At 46.3% G+C, this 20767-nt stretch overlaps 2 protein-coding genes across 2 annotated transcripts; one reads left to right on the top strand and one right to left on the bottom strand.

The window, feature by feature from the left end:
* Positions 1 to 3305: 3305 nt before the first annotated feature.
* OGFOD1 (2-oxoglutarate and iron dependent oxygenase domain containing 1) lies at positions 3306 to 11842 on the bottom strand. The gene is made up of 13 exons (XM_059481407.1): positions 11692 to 11842; positions 11375 to 11520; positions 11232 to 11278; positions 10677 to 10777; positions 10168 to 10284; positions 9287 to 9378; positions 7964 to 8089; positions 7504 to 7617; positions 7106 to 7185; positions 6674 to 6969; positions 5625 to 5747; positions 4785 to 4843; positions 3306 to 4247 (listed from the first exon to the last, which is right to left on the bottom strand). Exons 1-13 carry the CDS (start codon positions 11840 to 11842, stop codon positions 4086 to 4088), a joined length of 1614 nt encoding a protein of 537 aa, XP_059337390.1. The 3' UTR covers positions 3306 to 4085.
* A 130-nt stretch (positions 11843 to 11972) lies between these two features.
* On the top strand, positions 11973 to 19296 carry NUDT21 (nudix hydrolase 21). The gene is made up of 7 exons (XM_059481355.1): positions 11973 to 12204; positions 14343 to 14543; positions 15724 to 15787; positions 16448 to 16537; positions 17184 to 17259; positions 17639 to 17753; positions 18998 to 19296. Exons 1-7 carry the CDS (start codon positions 12089 to 12091, stop codon positions 19017 to 19019), a joined length of 684 nt encoding a protein of 227 aa, XP_059337338.1. The 5' UTR covers positions 11973 to 12088; the 3' UTR covers positions 19020 to 19296.
* Positions 19297 to 20767: the final 1471 nt, after the last annotated feature.

The raw sequence follows: 20767 nt of genomic DNA, 5'->3' as shown, positions 1-20767 counted from the left end.
CTGATTTTGTTCTGATTTAGTTGGGGAGATGTTTAGTGCTAAATTTACGTGTTGAAAAAACCCAACCCAAACAACTTCTCTGATTTCTGCTGCATGGTTCATTTACACTTGAACTCCCTGTGCTGGAGAGCCCGGGGTTTCACGCAGGGACGCGTGGCTCTCCAGGTAAACTGCAGAGCAGTGCATGAAAACCACCAAAGGATAACATCTTGCTGGCTCTTAAGCCAGCAGATCTTTGACAGATATCCAGTTCCGTGATCTGTGCAGGTAGGAAGTGGTCTGTCTCATATCCAGCACTCTCCTCACACCTGGATTGCAGAAGGTTTTGCTTCTAGCTACTGGTTCTGGTGCTACTGCTGGAAAAACTGCAGATACTGAGGTGGGCAAGGGTGCGTTTCAGGAACAACAAAAACAAACTACACAACCAAGCTTGGTGCATAATCATAAAGAGCTGGTAGTACTTAATGGGATCAAAAGAAGGTACTGGAAAATGACTTGGCTCCTGGCTCAAACCTGTTTAGTTGTGTGATCTCTTAGAATTGGATTAAAATATTACAGTAAGGCTCTATCTCTGATCTAAAGGTATTTTAGAACCTTTGCCAAAGCAAATTTCTTTTGGAAGCTAAAAATAAATTGCACAGGATGGAGGTTGGGCCCCAGTGCTCCTGCATCAGCATCACCCTTGCCACCATACAATGGTGTTAGTGACGTGGGCAGGGAGGAGCTGGCCCATCTCAAGGTTCTTGGGTGGCTTCTTGGGGCTGTCAGAAGGAGTCATGGCCTCTAACTGGTCTCTTAATGAGCCACTACTGAATTAAAACCAGCAACACCATTTGTTAGGGAGCCACTGGTGAGCATGGTGTGGCCAGTTGAATGGGGAATGTAATTCTCACAATGTTTTATTCCCAAAATTGCCCCTCACCACTGACTTGGCCCCTTCCATATGGAGAACTCTGCTGCTGAAAGCACAGACCTGTGTCAGTCAGAATCTGCAGCCTGAGCTCATTTCAATCCTTCCAAGAAACTGGTTGTTAGTCAAATCCAGCTGCTTGGTAGAAGGGTGGGGAGCCACCCATGCTGTTCTAAGCAAGTGAGCTCAGAGACTTGATTATGGAACAGTCTCCTGGCATGAGTGCTGGGCTTTCTGCCACTTGCTGTACCTGTTCCCACTGTTTCAAGCTCTTGTTCTTTATGTTCAAAATCCTAATGCTTGCTTGCTTACATTTATGTACTCAATTTAATGATAAGACAGCGGCTCTGATCAGAAAGCAGCTTTCCCATCAGTCTGATTTTCAGGACTACACCCCCAGCTCTGGTCTGCTCCTGGCAGTGAGGTCAGTCCTTCCACTTGCTGTCCAGACCTTTGGTAAGGCTGATTTCCCCTATCTAAGTTTCTGATAATAAATTTGTAATTTATTTTCCTGTAAAACCAACTTTTACCTTTGCCAAATGAAAAATGTGTGTACTTTGCAAGCAGCTGCACCTAATTGTAAATACAGATTGGTATCCAGCAAGAGCATCTATAGAGAAATCTCCCATTAATGGAACTGTATAAATGAAGGCCCCTCTTCCTCCAGTAGCTCCTGTCATTTGAAATTTTAGTGAGTGAAGTCTTTCCTGTGTACCTGCAGCACCAGTCATGCCTGGGGCTGCCTGTGGCTTTAGGACCTAACAAGAAGGGTGGGAGAGCAGAGACATGTTCATTTTTAAACCTTTGAAAGCTAACTGCAAATTTGGCTTCTTAAATGACTTCATCTGAGTCACCAGAGGAAGAAGGGTGGTTCCCTGTGTGATCAGGTAGATAGGGGCTTGCTCAAGCAGAGGCTGGTATGCCCTCTAGTGTAATACTTATTATTAAAATGCAGCAAGCTCTAAAGAGCCTGACTTCTTCCCAATCTCCTGGAAGGATGTTCCAAGATCTACCAAGCACATTGTTAGGCTCACAATGCAGTCAAAGAAGGAACTTTGTTTTGTTAATTAATTTATTCTCAACTTTGCCTAGCAGACTATGCTGTGAATAGCTGTGGTGTCTGTCACTTTTGTTCCAAACTACCCAAATATTTTTTTTTTTTTCTTTGAAACCTCCATTACTTGTCTTGTTCTAGGGGAGAGCTCAGAACAAGAACTTGTTTCTGTAAGAACTGCTTTCTTCCCAGGTAGAGCTGCTGTCCCAATAGGCAGAAAAAGTACCTCAGAAATCATGATGCAAAAGGTTCTGTCCTCATTTCAGGACTTGTTCCTAGCTTCATCCCCTTGTCTTTGTAAGTGGCAAAGGAAGATTAAAACCAAGTAAGAGAGTTTTGGCAGCACACAGAGATGCTGGCTTTAGGAAATGAGTCAGAGTATGAACAAGATCTTGCAACAGCACCTTGGGGCAACCACCTCCCAGCCGTCCTTCCTGGCCAACAGAGCATGAGGGAGTAGCTAGAACTGAGCAGCTGCTCATCATCTGGGATGGAACTGACACTGGAACTGGAGAGTCCTGCACAGCTCTCTCTAACAGCAGTGTTGGCCCCTTGCTCTGGCTCCTATGGGGGCTGAGATACCTTTCCCTTTGGAAGCAATGGCAGGGGTTCCTTTATTGAACTTTGTGTATTGGGATCGAAGCTGAAGGTTGTTGCTCCTGTATCTTCATGCAGACATGGCCACAGGACATCCTACCTGCTCAGGAAAGGGTGCAGAGTACTAATATCAACAGTGAGCCTTGCTTTGACTTTACTGCTCCTGTACTGCCAGCTGTGGCTTTACGCCACTGTGGTGGCCTCCAACAACAGGCCTGGAATGGGAGAAGGAGCAGACTTTAATCCAAAGCTGCCCTCTCCCCACCCAGGAGAGACAGGAGCAATGAAACATGCACTGCACGCCCATGGTCTGCACTCCCTGCTTGCCTGAGCTGCAGGAACACCTGCCTCTGAGTGACAGAACAAAGTTCCAGGCAAGCAGGTGCAGACCAGGGCTGAGCCTCCAGCAGTGTGTTCTGCACTCTGGCTGTCTCCTGAAGCATTGCTACAGCTCTGCTGCACCCTTGGTGGGCCGGACACCTCAGAGGTGAGTCTGGCACAGTCCTGCTTGCAGTGAACGTGGGGCAGGTGCACAGTATTGAATATGTGCAGGGAGGTGTTGCACCAGGGCCACACTCACTGCCTTTCCTGCAGTGTTTACCACAGGACTTAGCTGGCTGCTGCCTAAAACACCTGAGCTGATCTCCAGTGACAGAAGCCATGTTAAAACTCAGGAGATCCCAGGACATAACAAAAAGGACACAAGGCCATGCTGTTTGGTGACCTCCCTACTACTTGTGGACACCAAGCCAGTAAAAGGTAAGTTGCCTCATTCCTGCTCTCAGTCCTTGGCCCCTGTACTGAGGCTGGAGCTCAGAGCAATCTGCACACCCATCCAAGGACACTGTGCAGGAGCAGGTTTCTTCATGGCTGTTAAGCTGTAAATTCTTTGGAAAATGGCTGCATCTGTCTACACAGCATTTAGCATAATGAAGTCCTGCTCCTTGTTATGGTGCCAAGTCCTTCCCAATGCCTTTATAGCCTCACTGTCTTCCTTCCCAACTCCACAGAGTTGTGCAGCTGGAAAAACCTCATATTTCCCATGGCGGCTCCTTTATTTTTGTCTCAGGAACACAGTTAAGCCCCAGAAAATGTCTTGGGCATTTTCTTACAAAACTTGCTTGACCAAGTATGAAACATTTAACTGACCCATTTCCTTTTTTTTTTTTTTTTTTTTTAATAAAATCAGTCAGCAGCCTGGGGCAATGGACAGTTGTAATTCTCACCCTGGTGGGTCAGAGATGCCACTGTGCTGCTCCCACGAGAGAACAGCAGGAAAGGTGACAGCTGTGTGACAACCTCACCCACAGAGCATTAAAAGCAGTTGAGAGTGTGCTACAATGGACTCAGGAGAAGACTGAATTCCCCTTTTTGCAGTTAAAAAAACCACCTGCCCCCACATTATGCAGCATGATGGAGTTGCATGAGCAAAGTTTGTCTGTGCTTAGGTCAGAGCTGAATGTCTGTGTGGGAACCTGCCCAGCACCCACCACTGTTCTCTGTGACAGTGGTCACACCACACCATCACTCATAATAGACAAAGGAAAAGTCCCAAAATCCTGTTTTGTTTGGATGCTTGTTCAGGCGTGCCAAGCTTCGATGGTTGATGTATTTCACAAACTTCATCGTTTCTTTGTCTCTATAAACTAAGGCCAAGCAGTTGTCCTCTGGATTCACTGTCAACAGCTAGAGGACACAAAGATAAGGAAAGAAAACAGTTTCACAAAAATAACTTTGATAAAATTCTTAAGGAAAAACAAAACAGTTTCAAAAGTCAGTTAGAACAAAGGACTGGCATTAGAAAATAATCTGTGACACTATTTTCATTTTAATACCCTTTACCTGAAGCAGTTATACATTAAGGGCTTCTGGACTTTGACTGCTCAGCACTGTCCTAGTACTGATACTGAATGGGACCCCAGTGAACAGCACTTTCCTGGACAAGTGTTATCCCTGCTACAGCCTTGTGTCCCTTCAAGGCAGGCTTCCCACACAGCCCTGGGTGCAGGTGCTGTGAGGCACTCTCAGGGCCCAGGTCTCATGCTTTAGGTAAACAGCAGCCTCTTGAAGCTGAGGCCAGAGCTTTGCCCAAAAGCAGTGACTGGGGCAAGGAGGCTCCAGTGCACTAGTGAGGACTCTCAGCATTATGCTGGCATTAGGACAAAGTGTAATTATGTCTCTCCACCCTAAACAGCTTTATTTGATTTTATCTGAGGTCCTTACCTCTTCATCTTCACCTTTAGCAATGTAGGAAGTAAAGCCACCATATTCAGGATCCCAGTCTTAAAATAGAAAAGAAAGATTCTTAGAAACCTCAGTGCTGTCCAGGAGATGCCATTTTTTCACCCCACTCCCCAGAGTTACTGGACACAGGGTAAGTATTTACCTCCTGCCAGTCTATTTGTTTTCTTCTGTTCAGAAACAACTTGAAGCAAATGTACTGGATTTCCCTTTTATGGTAGATGGGCTATTTAAAGTTGTTTGGTGCACTGCTCCTCACCTGTAGAACAGTTCTGCCCTAGCAGATATGCCAAAGGATTTCAATCAGCTGTACATTCTGGACTCATCTGGTCTAAAATGCTTGTGTTTAGATTTTTTACCACTATTTAACTAGCAATCAACCCAAAATGCCTAGGTATGCCTAAAGTAACTTTTGAAAACGCTGGGCCTTGTGTATTGGAGGTGTAGTGATAATTGTGATGTGCAAAGGGGTGGAACACTCGTGGGTGTTGTGGCCGCCTGTCCCTCCAGCGTGCCCAGAGCCGTTGCTGAGCAGGGGAAAGGCCTGGGAGGCTCAGCCTTTCCCTCTGCCCAAGCGCCACCTCCTGGCGCAAGCGGGAAGGGCCAGAGATGATTCCAAGGCCACAATCCCAACCTTTGCATGAGGACTACTGAAACAGCGTTTATGCCCAAGTGAGGACGAGGACAAAGTCTACAGACACCTTCTAGGTAAGAAAAAGCAGGGAAATTTTGGCTGTTTTAGCACTGCTGAGAACTCGGAAGTCATTCCTTTATGCAAACCTTGTAAAAGAAGAGTCTGACATCTCTCTCTCATCCACTCACCTTCACAGCCACAGAAGAAGAGCAGGTCAAGAGCAAATTCTGTGGCTTGAGAGTCATGGACCAGAGTGTAGTGCCCGTGGGTCCAGCGCCGCAGCTCCCCCGCACACACAGGGCTGCCCGAGCCTAGGAGAGGGCACAAACACCAGGGAGAGCCATGAAACCACAGCAGCTGAGCTCAGGCAGAGCCATGAAACCACAGCAGCTGAGCTCAAAGCGTGTGAGGAGCTCAGTGATCCCACACCACTGTGAAATTGTCTGCTGGCCCCAGTGAAAAAGGGTAAAACCACATATCACATGTCAGTATCTTTCCTAGAGGAGACTCTAGGTTAGGTACTTTGAACAATGTGTAGGAGTGGGACCAAGATTTGCTCCATACATCCTCTGCTCCTGGTAACTATTCTGGTGGGATTTTTTTCAGTAGGACTTGGGTTTTTTTAAACCTTTTATTTCAGTGTCCGGGAACTTGTCTGACTTAGTGCAGGATGAGCACTTTCAAAAAGTCTACCTTTAAACTTCAGAGCCACTAGTTTTAAATAAACATCACCAATCAAAATCCAAAATAAATCTAATCTTTGATAGTGTCACTGCTGACAACTAAATTCAGCTAATGTATTTTAGGCTGACAGTGTTTTCTGAAAGCTTGAATGCTAGTTTTAGGTATCAATTTTCTAATTCTAAAATTGTTTTACTTCTGACCTTCTCACATTTCTGTTTTGGATTTATTATCTCATAAAAGAATATGCTTTATATGAAGCAGGGGTATGTGGATGTAGAAACCACATAACTATTGACAAAAGATTAACAGTCCCCCCAAAAGTCCCACCCTTAGGACTTATGTCTGTTCAAAATGGTATCTTCAAATTAGTCATTGATTTACTCCAAATTCTTTTGCAATAGTCACTGATTTCAGATAATCAGTCTAAAATGCTTCAAGTCCCACATTTGTGCTGGTGCCTTGTGCTGGTTGCAGTACAAGGTGAAACCCTAGTTCCATGAATATCACTGGGAATTAAGTTTGAATCCTTTCACACTGCTGCTGCTCTACTCACTGCTCTGTGTCTCACTGTCCTGTGCTTCAGGGCTGCTCTCAGGCTGGTGTGGCTGATGGGAATTGCCATTAACTGGTTGTTCAGCCTCTTCCTGCTCAGGTTTGGGACTGCTGTGCCCACTGGTGTCTGCTGCTTGTCCCTCCCCAGCGTCTTCATCCTCATCAGAGGGAGCCAGGAAGTGCAGTTTTAGGCCAGTGAAGTTGGAAAGCAGTAAAAATAAGGCCTCAGAGCGCAGCAGCTGCAGGAATTTCTTCAGGGTGTCTGGGAGGCTGTCTTCCTCTGCTGCCTCATAGAGTCTGAAAGACAGCACATGTATCTCCTTGTGGGAGAGCCAACAAGGACCACATCTAAATGGATAGCACTGATCAGTGCAGCCTCATGGCAGCTCCTGCTCAGCCTGATGACCAGGTGCAGTGTGCTGTCATTCCCCACCTTTTATTGGCTGGCCCCCGACTACTCCACTGGATCTCTTTGTTCTCCAATGCTTCACATAGTAGTTGGTATTTCTCTTTCTAGGAGAAAGAGATGCAGAAATGTTAACATTTAGCTCCCAAGAAAACAAAGTTGAAGACAAGTGTTTTATTTCTGCTGAGTCCCGATGCAGCAGTGCACAGGCAGTCAGAGGGGATCACTCCACAGAATCAGTGGTTGAGGTTGGAAAGGGCCTCTGGAGGTCACCTGGTCCATTCTCCTTTAGGTGTGAAACTTAGAAGGTGTTTTGTTTTAATGGATGTGCCAGAAAGCCCTTTCCCAGCCTTCATGCCATGTGGTACCTGCCAGCCCTCTGACCAGCTCTGGTAGATCACATCAAAGTGAACCACTAGGCTCACCTTAAGAAAGTCTTTCAGGAGAATTTCTGATCGCTCCTCAAATTCCTCCTGGATTTGAGCTTGGGAGTCCAGGTCCAAATAAACTTGATTGATCCACTCATACAATATTTCATGCTGGAAGGGAAATGGATTAGAACACTGAATTTTGAGAAGTGAAGAAGATTCCCCAATTCTCCCTACCAAGCTAGCAACAGAGCTGGATTCCTACACACAAACACACTCCACTGCCTTATTTCACTGCACCACAGGTATTCACCACATTCTCTGAAATACTGTAGGTATGTAAAACATACAAAGATAATACGAAAGAAACTGGATACAAATTTATTAACACGAAATGAAAAGGAGACTGGGATAAAGATTAAAGCATCCCCAGTGCATTGATGCATTCCCTAACAGGTATGACAAGAACAGGACAGAGACAGAAAGGCAGATATGCAGATGTAGGCTTGTTACTCACATCACAGGGGATGTGTGGGCTCCTGGCCAAGGGGGCTTCAATGTGCCGTGCAGGCCTGGCCACGGAGGGGCCGTGGAACCAACCGCTCACGGACAGACGGCACTTCTGTGACAGAACCTCTGACACCTGCAATGACAGGGACAGCACTACTGTCACACAGGGACAGCTGGAACGGGCACTCACTGTCACACAGGGACCAGCTGGAACAGGCACTGTCACACAGGGATGGCTGGAACAGGCACTCACTGTCACACAGGGACAGCTGGAACGGGCACTCACTGTCACACAGGGACAGCACTCACTGTCACACAGGGACAGCTGGAACAGGCACCACACAAACTGCTGACAGGAAATGGACTTGGCTCCAGAGAGCCCACTGCATACACAGAAATGTCAGACAGGCCTAGACCAGGACAGATTGTCAGAGACAGCCCTATTGTCCTGAAGTCCATTGCAGGGTTCCAGAATTCCAGTCTAAGCTTTTACTCCAAGCTCACAGAGAATCCATTCTCTCTCTTCTTCTGAGACCTTTGAGTAATGGATTTTAAAGACAAAATTAAATCACTATCTGAAAACAATCAGGGCAGTGACCAAGTAGATGCTGCTCTTAATTAACATTTCTAAGAGATAAGTGACACAGAAATAACCCCCTAAGTGGCCTAGGTCAAGACATGCCCAACCTATATCACTGATCATCTTCCTTTCCAGCCTTCTGCTCTCTGGCCCTGTTTGATAGTCCCTGGTACTCTCAGGTACACAGGAGTGTCAGATTTCAGTCAGGTGTTTGTGCCATGCAGATCCCCAAATTATTCGTTCTGTTCCCAGGCCTTTTTCTGACAAGTGTCACAGAGTACTCCTTAACTGTATCAGCATTTCAGCTGCAGGGCACTGCACCGTGTCTGTGTCACTGAGGGGGTACAGCCAGATCTGCACAGTGCCCTTGCACTGTTGGCAAGGTGATGGATGGCCTGAGGAGCTCTTCTGGAGCAAAGTCATGACCACCACTTCAAAAATGTGAGCTAGCTTAAAACAAACTAACAACAGAAACAAGTGAGAGCTAAATTCACAGCAGTGGCTTGCCAGGATAGTAACACAAAATAGAAATGGAAATTTTTCTTTCTCAGGATGATGCAGCTAGACTGATGGTTTAAATTTGGCTTTGTTGCTTCTTGTCCTCTTTCAAGGCTCTCTAGCACACAGCACTTAGCACAAGTATCCACTCTACCCACAGTTCTTTTCCCTCCCAATCAGGACTGTAATAACACACAGAATGAATAACCACAGCAATGGGGATTAAAAAATTATCAAGAGACAGCTCCTTGCCTGGTGGAAAGAGACTGGAGACACTTCAAAGAAAACCAGGGTGTTCCATGAAGGCACTAATGACTTGGTGATCTGCTGTGGCTGAAAGTGTTCTGAGGAAGAAAACACATTCTGGTTAAGACATGAACTGGGACTTCTCTCTGACAACATGATTCTGTGACTGGTGGGACACCTGGGCACAGGCATGGAGCTCAGAGGAATCAGTGCACCTCTGCATGGACACAGGGAGTTGGGGCTGTTCAGCTTGGAGAAGAAAGGTTCTGGGGCAACATAAATCCTCTTCCAGGGCCACAAGGAGCTACCAAGAGTGCTGCAGAAGGACTTGGGACAGACAAGGGCATGGAATAACAGAACAAGGGGGAATGGCTTCAAACAAAGGGTGTGTTTATATTTAAGAAAGGAATTCTTTACTATGAGCAGTGATGCACTGGCACAGGTTGCCCAGAGAATCTGTGGATGCCCCATCCTAGAAATGCTCAATGGGGTTTGCAGCATCCTGGTCTAGTAGACCATGTCCCTGCCTACAGCAGGCAGGCTGGAACAAGATGACCTTTAAGATCTCTTCCAACCCAAACCATTCAGTGGTTCTGCTGCTGGAAAGGGAAGTTATTGTCATCAGTCTGGAGTTCTAAGCACTGGCATTGCTTCCATCTTTCCTCTGCTCTTGATCCTTCCACAAGTTTGTCTGCTGTTGCCTGTTAGCAGTGTCTGCAAAGCCTGCTACAGCCCATCCCTAAGGGGCACACTTTACTCATACATCAGCTTCTCTGAACAAAGGAACAACTCTTTATCTCCTTTCTACTGTCTGAGGTGAGAATTGCTGCAAGGGGCACATGAGCTTCGCTCTTCCATCCACCCGAGGCTGAGCTTGGAGCTTTTACCATCTGTGCTGTACAGATCCAACGTTCCCCCATCACTTTTCTCCCAGGGTGGGACGAGGTACAGGATGAAGGCGATTCTGCGACCTTCCAGCTCATCATCGTGGCACAGCAACACATCTGCAATCACACACGTTTTGCTGCTGTAGCATCTTTCAGTACATGCATGATTCATTCCAACAACTGCTTCCCAGTTTTGTCCCCACAAGGATGTAACAAGAAAAAACATGTTCTTTACAAGAACTGCATTTTCACTCATCAGCATCACCAGCCTGAGATCTACAAGATTCACTTCTGTGGGACTACAATTGACAGATCACGCCATTCTGAAGGTACAGGCAGTATACACCAGCAACACTTTTATCATCATTTGTAGTTCATTTTCAGACACTGTTTTGCTGCTGACAGCCTCTGGGACCCTCTGGAACTAGAATAAAATTAGTCGTTCTATAGCCATTTTTTTCCCTACACATACATAGAAGCTTTAGGGAAAGAATCACTTATAGACTGACCAGTATATTCATATTTAGCACAGGATATGTCAATAGTTGGCTCCAGCTCTATCTGGGTCACAGCAGAAAGCCACACTTGGAATTCTTCACACAGAGCATGCCTGGGAAGGTAAACACACAAGTGAGTGTCCTCCTATGTTATAAAACATATCATCATAGACTAAACTAATTTATTGCCTCCCGGCCAACTGTTTAAACAGTTACAGGTGCTGTTGCTGTTAGTGACAGTGTGTTTCTGTAGAACCACACAGGTGCTAGCCAGGAAAACAGCCCAGTGCTCACAGCACTGCTGGCAATAACCAGCAGCAAGCATGCAACCAGTCGGAAGGGGCACCGGGAAGCGTTTCAGAAGTGACAGATGCAGGAGAGCTGACTATGGGTGAAAACTGAGCAGACTTCAGTGCCCATGGGGCAAGCACAGAGCAGATTCAGCGCTCCAGGGCCGGTTTTTGGCCCGAGTATGGGGCAGAAGGCGACCACGCCGCGGGCCCACCCCGGAATCGCCTTCCCTGTGGAGCCACCACAGAGCGGGGCAGAGCCCCGAGCCCGCTTTACCTCAGGGCAGCGACGTGGGGCTCCGGGCTTGCCCCCAGCTCCTCGGACTGCGGCGGCCCATGGAAGAGAAGAAGGGACGGGGTTAGGGTGGCTCGGCTGGGAGCAGCTCGGCCCGGCCCGGCTCAGCTCGGCCCCGGGCCCACCTGCTGCAGCGAGAGGAGGTCGTTGCGCCGCCCGCGGAAATCGAGACCCAGCAGTTCATCCCGCAGCGCCTCCGCGAAAGCCGAGCCCGCCAGAAAACCGGGAATGACACCGTGCCGGAACGGGGCCGGCTCCAGCACCACCGCATCTGCGAGGGAAAAGCCATCGGTGAGGGGCGGGCAGCCGCGCCATGCCGTACCGTGCCGGAGCCGCTCCCCGCGGGCCCGGCCGGGCCGTACCGTGCCGGAGCCGCTCCCCGCGGGCCCGGCCGGGCCGTACCGTGCCGGAGCCGCTCCCCGCGGGCCCGGCCGGGCCGTACCGTGCCGGAGCCGCTCCCCGCGGGCCCAGGCCGCCCCTGCGCGCTCCCGCAGCGCCGCGTCCCCGAGGGCCGCGCAGAGCTCCGCGCGCGCCTCGCGCCTCCCGCGCTTCGCCGCCGCCGGCGCTGCCGCTCCGCGACGCTTGGTGGCCATGGTACCGTCCGGCCGGACTACAATTCCCTGCGGTCCCCGCGCTTCGCCCACGGTGGCCAATCGGATCGCGCGGGGGCGGGACGGGAAGCCGTTGGCCAATGAGCGAGAAGAGGCGGGGCGAAGCGCGGCGGGTCCCAGCAGGCGGCGCGCGGCGCTGAGGGCTGGGCGGGTGTTAATGGCGGACGGCGCTCCCGCCGCCCAGCAGTGACTGGCCGCTCCCGCCGCCCGCTCCCGCCGCCTCTCGCCATGTCCGTGGTGCCGCCCAACCGCTCGCAGACCGGCTGGCCCCGCGGGGTGAACCAGTTCGGGAACAAGTACATCCAGCAGACGAAGCCGCTCACGCTGGAAAGGACCATCAACCTGTGAGCGCCGCCTCGGGCCTGCCCGGCTCTGCCCCCTCCCGTCCCGCCCCGCTGCCGAGCTCGGCCCCGCTCCCTCAGCGGCTCCGCGGGGTTTTCCCTCAGTGCCCGCCCTGCGAGGTCCGGAGGGTCCCGGGGCACAGCGGCGGCAGAGCCCGAGTGCTGATGGGGGCCCGCCCCCCTCACAGGGCTGAGCCGCGCTGAGGGTACCGGGGTAGGGAGGATGCCGAGGGCTTGCCGGCCTTGGTGGCAGTGTGGAATATTCGGTGTAAAGGTTTTAGTGTTTAGAAACAGCGTCTGGCTCGGGAGGTGTGAACCCCAGGTATCACAGGCAAGGTTTAGGTGTGGTGAGCATCACAGATATTTTCGTGCTCTCATAGGCATCCATAAAGGCAGCAGACAGAGACGGGGATTTTTCTTGGTCTCGCTGGGATTTGGGCTGACCGTGGGCAGTCAGTAGGATGTGGCTGGATGTGCCTGGTGTTTGTAAACTCTCTGGTACAGGTGTTGGAGTTAAAATCCAGAGTGTTTCCTACCACAGATAATCGTCATAGATACAAACTACTACTAATAAGTATTCATATATTTTTTATGAGAAGTCATATATTTTTGCTTCTTCTTGTAAATCTGGTAGATTTCAGATGCGTTCTTTACTAAGTGCATATGTCAATTTGCAAAAACCAGCAAATGTTAGCTGCAACAGTCACTATTCAATTTTAGCTGTTAATCACTGACACTTTTGTGTTCTTTTGGTGTAACTGAGTTTATTCAGAGTCACGTGAAAATTCAAATATGAACTTTAGAAATTGGAATATTTCTATTGAGTTTCAGAAGCAAAGACTCATCATGAAGCTGTGTTACCAGCAGCATTTTTTTTAAGTCAGGGCTGAGGGTTTTGATGTACAGACTAATGCACCCACATTAGTATAGTATTGATTAGCATAATAGGTTATTATTAAAGCCATTTGTGTATCTAAAAATGGAAATGAAGGGAAAAAGAAATGTAGATGGTTTTAAACTATAAGTGAAAGTAGGGGATTTGTTAGTAAATGAACCTGTGGTTTGGAACCTGGTTGTTTTGGCTCACTTGTCTACATGAGAAAAGGCTCTGACAATGGTAACTGACTTGTTATTTTAACAGCTGTAAAACATGAGGTGAATTGGAGGAGGAGGAGGGCTGGAATTTGAGGGGAGAAGAGTGTATGCTACTAAAGTTTGACATGTTTGGGGAAAGAATCCATACCAAGAAGCATTTCCAGGAAAACATCAGTCATTCATTCTGTTAATTCAGTTGCTGTGTGCCACAAGTCAGTAAACCATGGTGATAACTCATCACTGCTCTGCCCAGAACCATTTTCTTCTCCCTTTTGACTTGGCTGAGTGATTCTGTCTTTCCTCCAGGTCTCCTGCTATCAGACCTCTCTGTTACATGGATTTAATTGTACAATAACACTCTCCTGTTGCCTTCTGTGCTGTCTTGGACTGATCCATTTCTTGCCTAACCTTTCCTTCCTTTCTGTTTTCAGTCCCTCTTACCTGGAGAAATCACCGAGTTTCCGCTGCAGTGTCACAGGAGTGCAGGGCCCTGCACCAGCTCACAGAGGGATCTGCTCACACTCCTGATCCTACCCCAGGCTCCTAACCCTGCACTCAGAAACTCAGCATTTCTCCTCTTCTGTGATCCACATGTCTGATTTCCCACTTCAAAACAAAACCACTTCTGACAGTTTAGTTCTCAGGCTCTCATGACATCTGCAGAAGAAAACCTGCAGTCCTGTGCAGTTTTCCTTCCCAGCAGAGCTTTTTCTCCAGCCTTTTTTCCAGCTCCTTTCAGAGCATTGCCCTGCAGTGTGGAGATCAAAGAGGGTGGCTGTTGAATGACTGTTGGTTCTGTGCTTCTTTTCCTTCTTTTGAGCCTGCACCAGGCTAGAGTGCAGCTCAACAGGACTGTCTGTGTTTGTGTGTTCCACAGTGCAGCTCTCCCTGGGACAGGGGCCTGATAAACCACAAAAAAGATTTTAGCCCTGCACTGTGACTTACCCATCAGGCAGTGAAGGGTCTGCCTCAGGCTAGACGCTGTGTCATGGGGATTTAAAGTTAAATTCCTTGCTATGCAGTAACATTTTTTCTCCTCCTCACAGGTATCCCCTGACAAATTACACGTTTGGCACCAAGGAGCCCCTCTATGAGAAGGACAGCTCCGTGGCAGCTCGGTTCCAGCGCATGAGGGAGGAGTTTGACAAGATTGGCATGAGGCGGACGGTGGAAGGAGTTCTGATTGTGCATGAGCACAGGCTGCCCCACGTGCTCTTACTGCAGCTGGGTACAACTTTTTTCAAACTGTAAGTGTCTGTTTCCTAAGTGTAACTTCAGTTTATTGTCACACACCACTAGACATGTGGGCTGGAGGTTAAACTGTGGCCAACCGCTCAATGGGATTAATTGCTTGTAAAGACTTAGTCTGGAAAGTATATTTTGAATGGTGGTGTTTTAATCTAAAGTGTGTTTGACTCTGCCTGTGAGGGGGATGATTTAGTTTGGAACTGACTGGGAATCTTAGTTACAGTGCATCACTATAGTAAAATCTTGTTTAAAACTCATTATCAGCAGTTGGTGTGTTGTACTTGCATTGTAATAGCTGTTATGCTTCAGTAGCTTATGCTGTTCCCCTAAGAATGGGCAGGTGGAGGCCAAGGACTAACCCCCTGAAAATGCAGAATGATACCTGTTTACAAACTGATGGCTGAGCTGGGATAGCAAGAAGGGTAGGCATCTAAACTTGAGAAAATTGCTTCAGTTCATCTCATAGTTATCACAGCCAGGGTGAAGTTTTAGTTTTGAATACAGTTGTTGTGATGGTGGTGATTTTGTTTTTTAAACTAGATGGCCTTGACTTGTCTCATGTTACGTGCTTGTGTTCTTGTTCTGTTTTAACATTTTATATTGTTCTCAATTTTGTGTGTGTGTTAAGTCTAATTTTACATCTAGATTCATTTTTGACATCTTGATTTGAAGGGCTGTTGCAGACAAACTAGGCAAGACTGTAAATGATTTGCAAAATGCTGTAATGACTGTAATGGTGAAAATGAATAATCCTGCATCATTTTCCCACATGAGTTTTATTTTCTTCTTTCTGTATGTTTCAGTGAGTGCTGGTTTTGTGATAAGAACAAATACAGGCAGTATTTGCAGCCCTTCAGCTTCTGGTTATTGTTGTTAAAACTTTACCCTACAAGGGTCAGAGTGATTATCATGTGTATTGTTACAGTTTGTCCTGCTGAACTGAAAGTATTTTATGCAGTGGTTATTTTTGAGGGACATAAATAGCCATTTTAGTTTCAGTTTTAGTGAAAGCTATGCTGCTGTCTTGAAATTCAGCAAAGCTACTAGTTCTGGAACTTCTGACTTAAGAGCCATAAGTGAATTTGTAACTCCCTGCCTGGAAGCACACTGGAACTTGCCTGTGAAGATTGGTAAATGCAATAAAATAACTTTGGCTTTCATCACTGATTATTTTAACAGACCTGGTGGTGAACTCAATCCAGGAGAAGATGAGGTAGAAGGGCTCAAACGCTTAATGACAGAGGTCTGTTTGCTTTCATTATGTTGCTGTAGCAGAATGTTGCATTGTTTTAGAATTACCAGAATAAGCTAAAGCATTAGAGTAGTTTTCTTACCACTGTTGTTATTTTGTTGCTTTTGTGATGTTCTCAGGTAGTTAACAAATAAAGCAGTCAAGGTTTCATTTATCTGCATCATGAGTGTGGCTGACTCCTACCTGCTGCTCAAGTCCTGTGTTCATTTGCAGCTTTGCTTTCTGACTGGCTTCAGGCAAGTGAGTGTAGAGATGAGCAATAAGATATGTTGTGGAGGACAACTGATGGGGACTTGCCTTTGACATAGTCCTCCCAATGCACCATTTTCTCCAAGTAGCTAAATTAATGCTGCTAGGTAATGTAAAAATGCATTTCATTCTTCCCATTGGTCTGATAGGACTCAGTCCAGCTGAGTACAGCATAGATTTTGAAAAGCTTTCTAGAGTGCCCTTGTCCTACCAGGTGAGGCTTTTACTAAAAAATCTCACTTCATGCAAAAATACTTTACAATCCTATTGAAAGCTGTCTCAGAGCAGTTATGAACTACATCAGACACATATTACAGCAAGTCTTTGTGCTTCCAGTATGTGTTTGCTAAAACAATTTCCTTGAGGTGGTTTGAGGTCTGATTAGTACTGGATGTTTGATAGATACTGGGTCGTCAGGATGGTGTTCAGCAAGACTGGGTGATTGATGACTGCATTGGCAACTGGTGGAGACCAAACTTTGAACCTCCCCAGGTGAGTACACCTGTGGGCTTCCATCTCCTTTGCTCAAGTTCTGTCTGTACTTTTAAAACCCTTCAACCTTTCACATGGGCTTCTTGAGTATCTGCTGCATGAGCAGTTAGTTTTTCTGGGTTTTGTCTATTTCATTTCCTTTCTGTCACTGAAGAGAAACTACAGACTTTTTTAAACTGGAAACTCCTGTCTCCCTTCTCACACCTGTCCAGATGGATGAGAAACCACTGGATGTAGTAGCTTCCAGTTCTATGCTGAGACATATGTACCATTTAAATTCCTTTTGTAGCCACAGTGGAGACTCTAGCACTGCTTATGGAACAGCTGCCCTAGTCTCATTACCCTGTTTCTAAGGGTTTTAATATTGAAGATCCTTGCTTAGTTTGTTTTCATGCATTTCTATTTTATTGAGTTGTTTTAACTGCTTGTGATATTGGTGTCACTTCAGAGCCTGTCAATAGTTGTGACAGCAACAGCATTTCTTTCTAAAATACTTTATTAGGAAAATGGTTTTCTTTATTTGATGCCATGAAAGAACAATATATGACACACTGAAAGCTTGTACAGGGCTTGATAATTTATTTACTTAAGATTACACAATGTTTTCAAAGCTCTGTACAACTGATTTTTACCATTTTTCTTCTAGTACCCATATATCCCAGCTCATATTACAAAGCCAAAAGAACACAAAAAGCTTTTTTTGGTCCAGCTTCAAGAAAAGGGTAAGTGTTTGTACTTGTGACAATGTTTAAATGCTTGCATTTCACTCAAGGAAAACAAAGTTTTGATTGTGTTTGTTATGGTATTTTATACCAAGATGTGTATGCTTGCAGTTGTTTGTGGTTGATCACTAACAAAGTTAGATGCTGGTATCTGTTTTGAAGGTAGATGATCCTTTAAACATGAGTTCCTAGTAAATTTTCATTTCTGCTCCTGCATCAGTCTGTGTACAGCATGTGAATCCCACATTTAACTAGAAAAGCAATAAACCTGCTTGAGTGCTCCATGTAGTGAATTTGTTTTGAGGTCTGTGGGGGATGATGATACCTTGGCTGAATGTGTGCTGGTTTTTCTGATTAATCAACTTGTATTTGTTTGTAGCTTTGTTTGCAGTCCCCAAAAATTACAAGCTGGTTGCTGCACCATTGTTTGAGCTCTATGACAATGCACCAGGATATGGCCCTATTATTTCCAGCCTTCCTCAGCTTTTGAGCAGGTATGTTGTATTTGTATGGTGGTTCTTGTGAACACGTTTTCTGTGGGACACCAGAGCAAGGCAAGGTGCTACAGAATCCAGCTTGAAAAGGTGACATCTGTCCCAAAGATTCTGCTTCAGATGAGCTGGATGGACACTTTGGAGGCACTGATCACAACTGGCTAGCACCAAAGTCCTACCTAGCAGTTGTAGCTAAGGAAGATGTGGAAGACAGTGAGGATGAGACTGTGCACAGACTGAGGAACAGCTTCTTGGAGCTGTTGGGGACAGCTGGAGAGTTAAAGCCAGGATGTGAGTTTGAAGCACTGAGTTAGGTATGCATGTTATCACAGCTTTGTGCTGGTTAAATGTGGTGGTTTTTTTACACTCTCTAGTGGAGTTAATGAAGTGCAGCATCTTTCTGACACAAATATCTGTAGGGACAGCTGTATATTTTTCCTTTATATTGCATTGTATACATGCCTTGACTTTCTCTCCTGGAAATGACTTGTGGCTCGTCTCTGCAGAGCTCACTATTCCCACTGGTCTCTTACTTGACAGAATGTTCAGGCATGCCAGGAGTTCCACAGCCTGCCAGCTCTTCCTCAGGGAAGTAGTTCTATCACCTACCTACTATGATGAGAAATGTTAGCACTGGTGTTGCCCATAATATTCTTGTTTCCTGCTCAGTATTTTTCTCTCTAGCCCAAATTTTGGGTTCCCTTCCTCTAAAGACAGCAGGTACTTTCCTCTTGAGTACCAGCAAAACACTGTCTGCTCTGCAGGTTGGGTAGTGGTGCAACAGACACATCCAAAGGCTGGGCATCTGCAAGCTGAGATGGATGCTTGCCTCCACATTTACTTATGAAACTTAGCTGGGAAAAATTCTCTCTTCACTATGTCTGTATGCTCCCCTTGGTACATGTAAGGTTGGCCTAGCAGCAGAAATCCTGCAAAAGAGTTGCTGATAGAGGAATGTAGCTCTCACTGTGATTTATGTATCTATGAACCTGTTTTAGGAGATCAAATGTTAATAATTAGTTCTTCTGCAACCATAAGAGACAGTTGTGCAATGCTAGAGTAATTGGCTGTTAAAAATTATGTATATACTGCTATACTGTAAAACTGTCTTATTAAAAAATGTACTTTTGTCCTGTCAGGTGGAGGCTTATCCAGAGCAGAAACAAAACATTTGCTTATTCATTCAAAAATACCCTTAAAAAATAATAAAAACTCCTCACTTGGTATAATCCTTTTAATTTTAGGTTCAACTTTATTTACAACTGAATTCCTATGTACCTGAAGACTCCAGTAGAAGAAGCCGTCTCTGTGAGCACAGCTTTGAACTGTAGAGACACGAATATGTGTGACACAAGGATTTTTTAAAGTAATTCTGTTCCTGAAGGCCACTAAACATTCTGTGGTATGAACAGAGAAGTGAATCTCAACTGTTTAGCTAGAGAGATGGCAATGGGCTACCAGTGTTATAATCCCTTTTCATTGTAATACTCACCAAATTTTTGTTTTGTACAACATTAAACAATATGGTTAAGATTCTGTTTGACTTGGGTTTGGTTTGGTTTTTGTTGTTGTTTGTTTCATTGTGGGTTTTTTTAAGTTTTTTTTAGTTCTTTTTTCCCCTTCTGTTTATTAGTTGTTTTATTTTTCCTTATTGTCTCTTACTTTTAGATGCATATTTTAAACTTTATTACTTTTCTTCAGGAATACAGATGATCTTGGAATGAGGAGCTAAGCCATTCAGGGCCAATTCAGATGCTGTGATCTTTATCCCTGAGCAGTGAATATCCCTAGGATCAGGGAGAATGGAAATAGCTTAAGTGGGTTCAATATTGTTTTGAGTCTTAATTAACTTGGAGATCAGAACTGCTTTTTTGAGGGAGAATGAGTACTTAAAGGCAAATGTAGCCTTCACCCTTTTTACCAGAACTGATCTGTTTGTACAGGGCTTGGAGGAGATGCAGCAGCATGCATCCGTTCCTTCAGTGCCCCCTTAAGACAGTAACAACCCCAAAAATTCTGTTGGACTGGTCTGAGATACAGTTAAAATAGGAGAAGTGAAGTTAATTTTGTATATTTTTCTTTAGCTATGGGACAGAGTTTGGGTCATGCTGAAACACTTAGCCAATGCCACATGCAAGTAGTTCCATGTTACACTGTCCTGTGCTGTCTCATCCTACAAGGGATACCCACACTTTCGCTTTTTCCCAACATTTCAGTTTCTTGTAGGCAGTAAATATCAATCTTTCTAATTCTGGGGTTTTTACATGCTTGGCTAAACATAAAGTCTAGTTGGATGTGACACTTCCCAATGCTTTTACTCTTCCATGATTTTGCTTAATGAGTCTTTAAAGGCTTTGTTTCCAAGTTCTGCCTCTGATCAGAAGATGCAGTGTTGCTTGTGCACTGTCCTTTTATGAAGGCAGGGTTGGAGAGTGCCAGCTGCCAAGAGAACTGAGTCTTGCCAAAGTGCTTGGCTCTGCTGCCATCTGCACTGGGAAGCAATGTACAGAACAATCCTGACAGCTTGGTGCTCTGGTCAAATTGAAGCTGTGCAGTATGGCAAATGTACTGCAAAATGCTGGGAAAGGTAGTGCAAGGGCTGTTCACTTTGGTCCTGTGGATGGAAGGCCCAGACAGATGGTGAGTAGAATGTATGGTTTCTTAGCTGCCAGCAAGGGGAAATGAAGCTAGCAGGGCAGTGCAAAACAGAACCCTTTTTGCCCGTGGAAGTAAGGAAGGGCAGATGGAAGACTGGAAGTCAAGTTCTGCAGGAACAAGGAGCAGAGTGCACCTTTTGAGCCCTGGCACTTGAGAGCACCTCTCACCCAACTCCACGGCAGTTTGAGACTAATTCTTGTTCCAGGCTGCCTGTGGAAGGGCGCTGCTTCTGCAGTCTCTGGGCGCTCTCCTCTGCCACCGTGCCTGTGACAGGCTCTGGGGCTCCCGGAGGCCCCTCCAGCTCCCCCCGCGCGGCTCCGGCGGAGCGGCCGCTGTCCCGGGCGGGGAGGGTGCGG

This window comes from Ammospiza nelsoni, chromosome 13 (genome assembly GCF_027579445.1).
Source record: "Ammospiza nelsoni isolate bAmmNel1 chromosome 13, bAmmNel1.pri, whole genome shotgun sequence".
Taxonomy (NCBI): domain Eukaryota; kingdom Metazoa; phylum Chordata; class Aves; order Passeriformes; family Passerellidae; genus Ammospiza; species Ammospiza nelsoni.
The sequence above is the reverse complement of the archived record's forward strand: the minus strand, read 5'-3'. Positions and strand labels throughout refer to the sequence as shown.

Excerpts from the sequence above, each read along its gene's own strand:
- OGFOD1 (XM_059481407.1), bottom strand. The coding sequence starts at position 11,842 with ATGGCCACCAAGCGTCGCGGAGCGGCAGCGCCGGCGGCGGCGAAGCGC. Across the intron at positions 7,186-7,503 it reads TCCTGAAAGACTTTCTTAAG|AAAGAGAAATACCAACTACT; the intron begins GTGAGCCTAGTG and ends TCTTTCTCCTAG. Across the intron at positions 5,748-6,673 it reads GGACAGTGAGACACAGAGCA|GCTCGGGCAGCCCTGTGTGT; the intron begins GTGAGTAGAGCA and ends GCCCTCTCCTAG.
- NUDT21 (XM_059481355.1), top strand. The coding sequence starts at position 12,089 with ATGTCCGTGGTGCCGCCCAACCGCTCGCAGACCGGCTGGCCCCGCGGG. Across the intron at positions 12,205-14,342 it reads CTGGAAAGGACCATCAACCT|GTATCCCCTGACAAATTACA; the intron begins GTGAGCGCCGCC and ends TCCTCCTCACAG. Across the intron at positions 14,544-15,723 it reads GGTACAACTTTTTTCAAACT|ACCTGGTGGTGAACTCAATC; the intron begins GTAAGTGTCTGT and ends TTATTTTAACAG.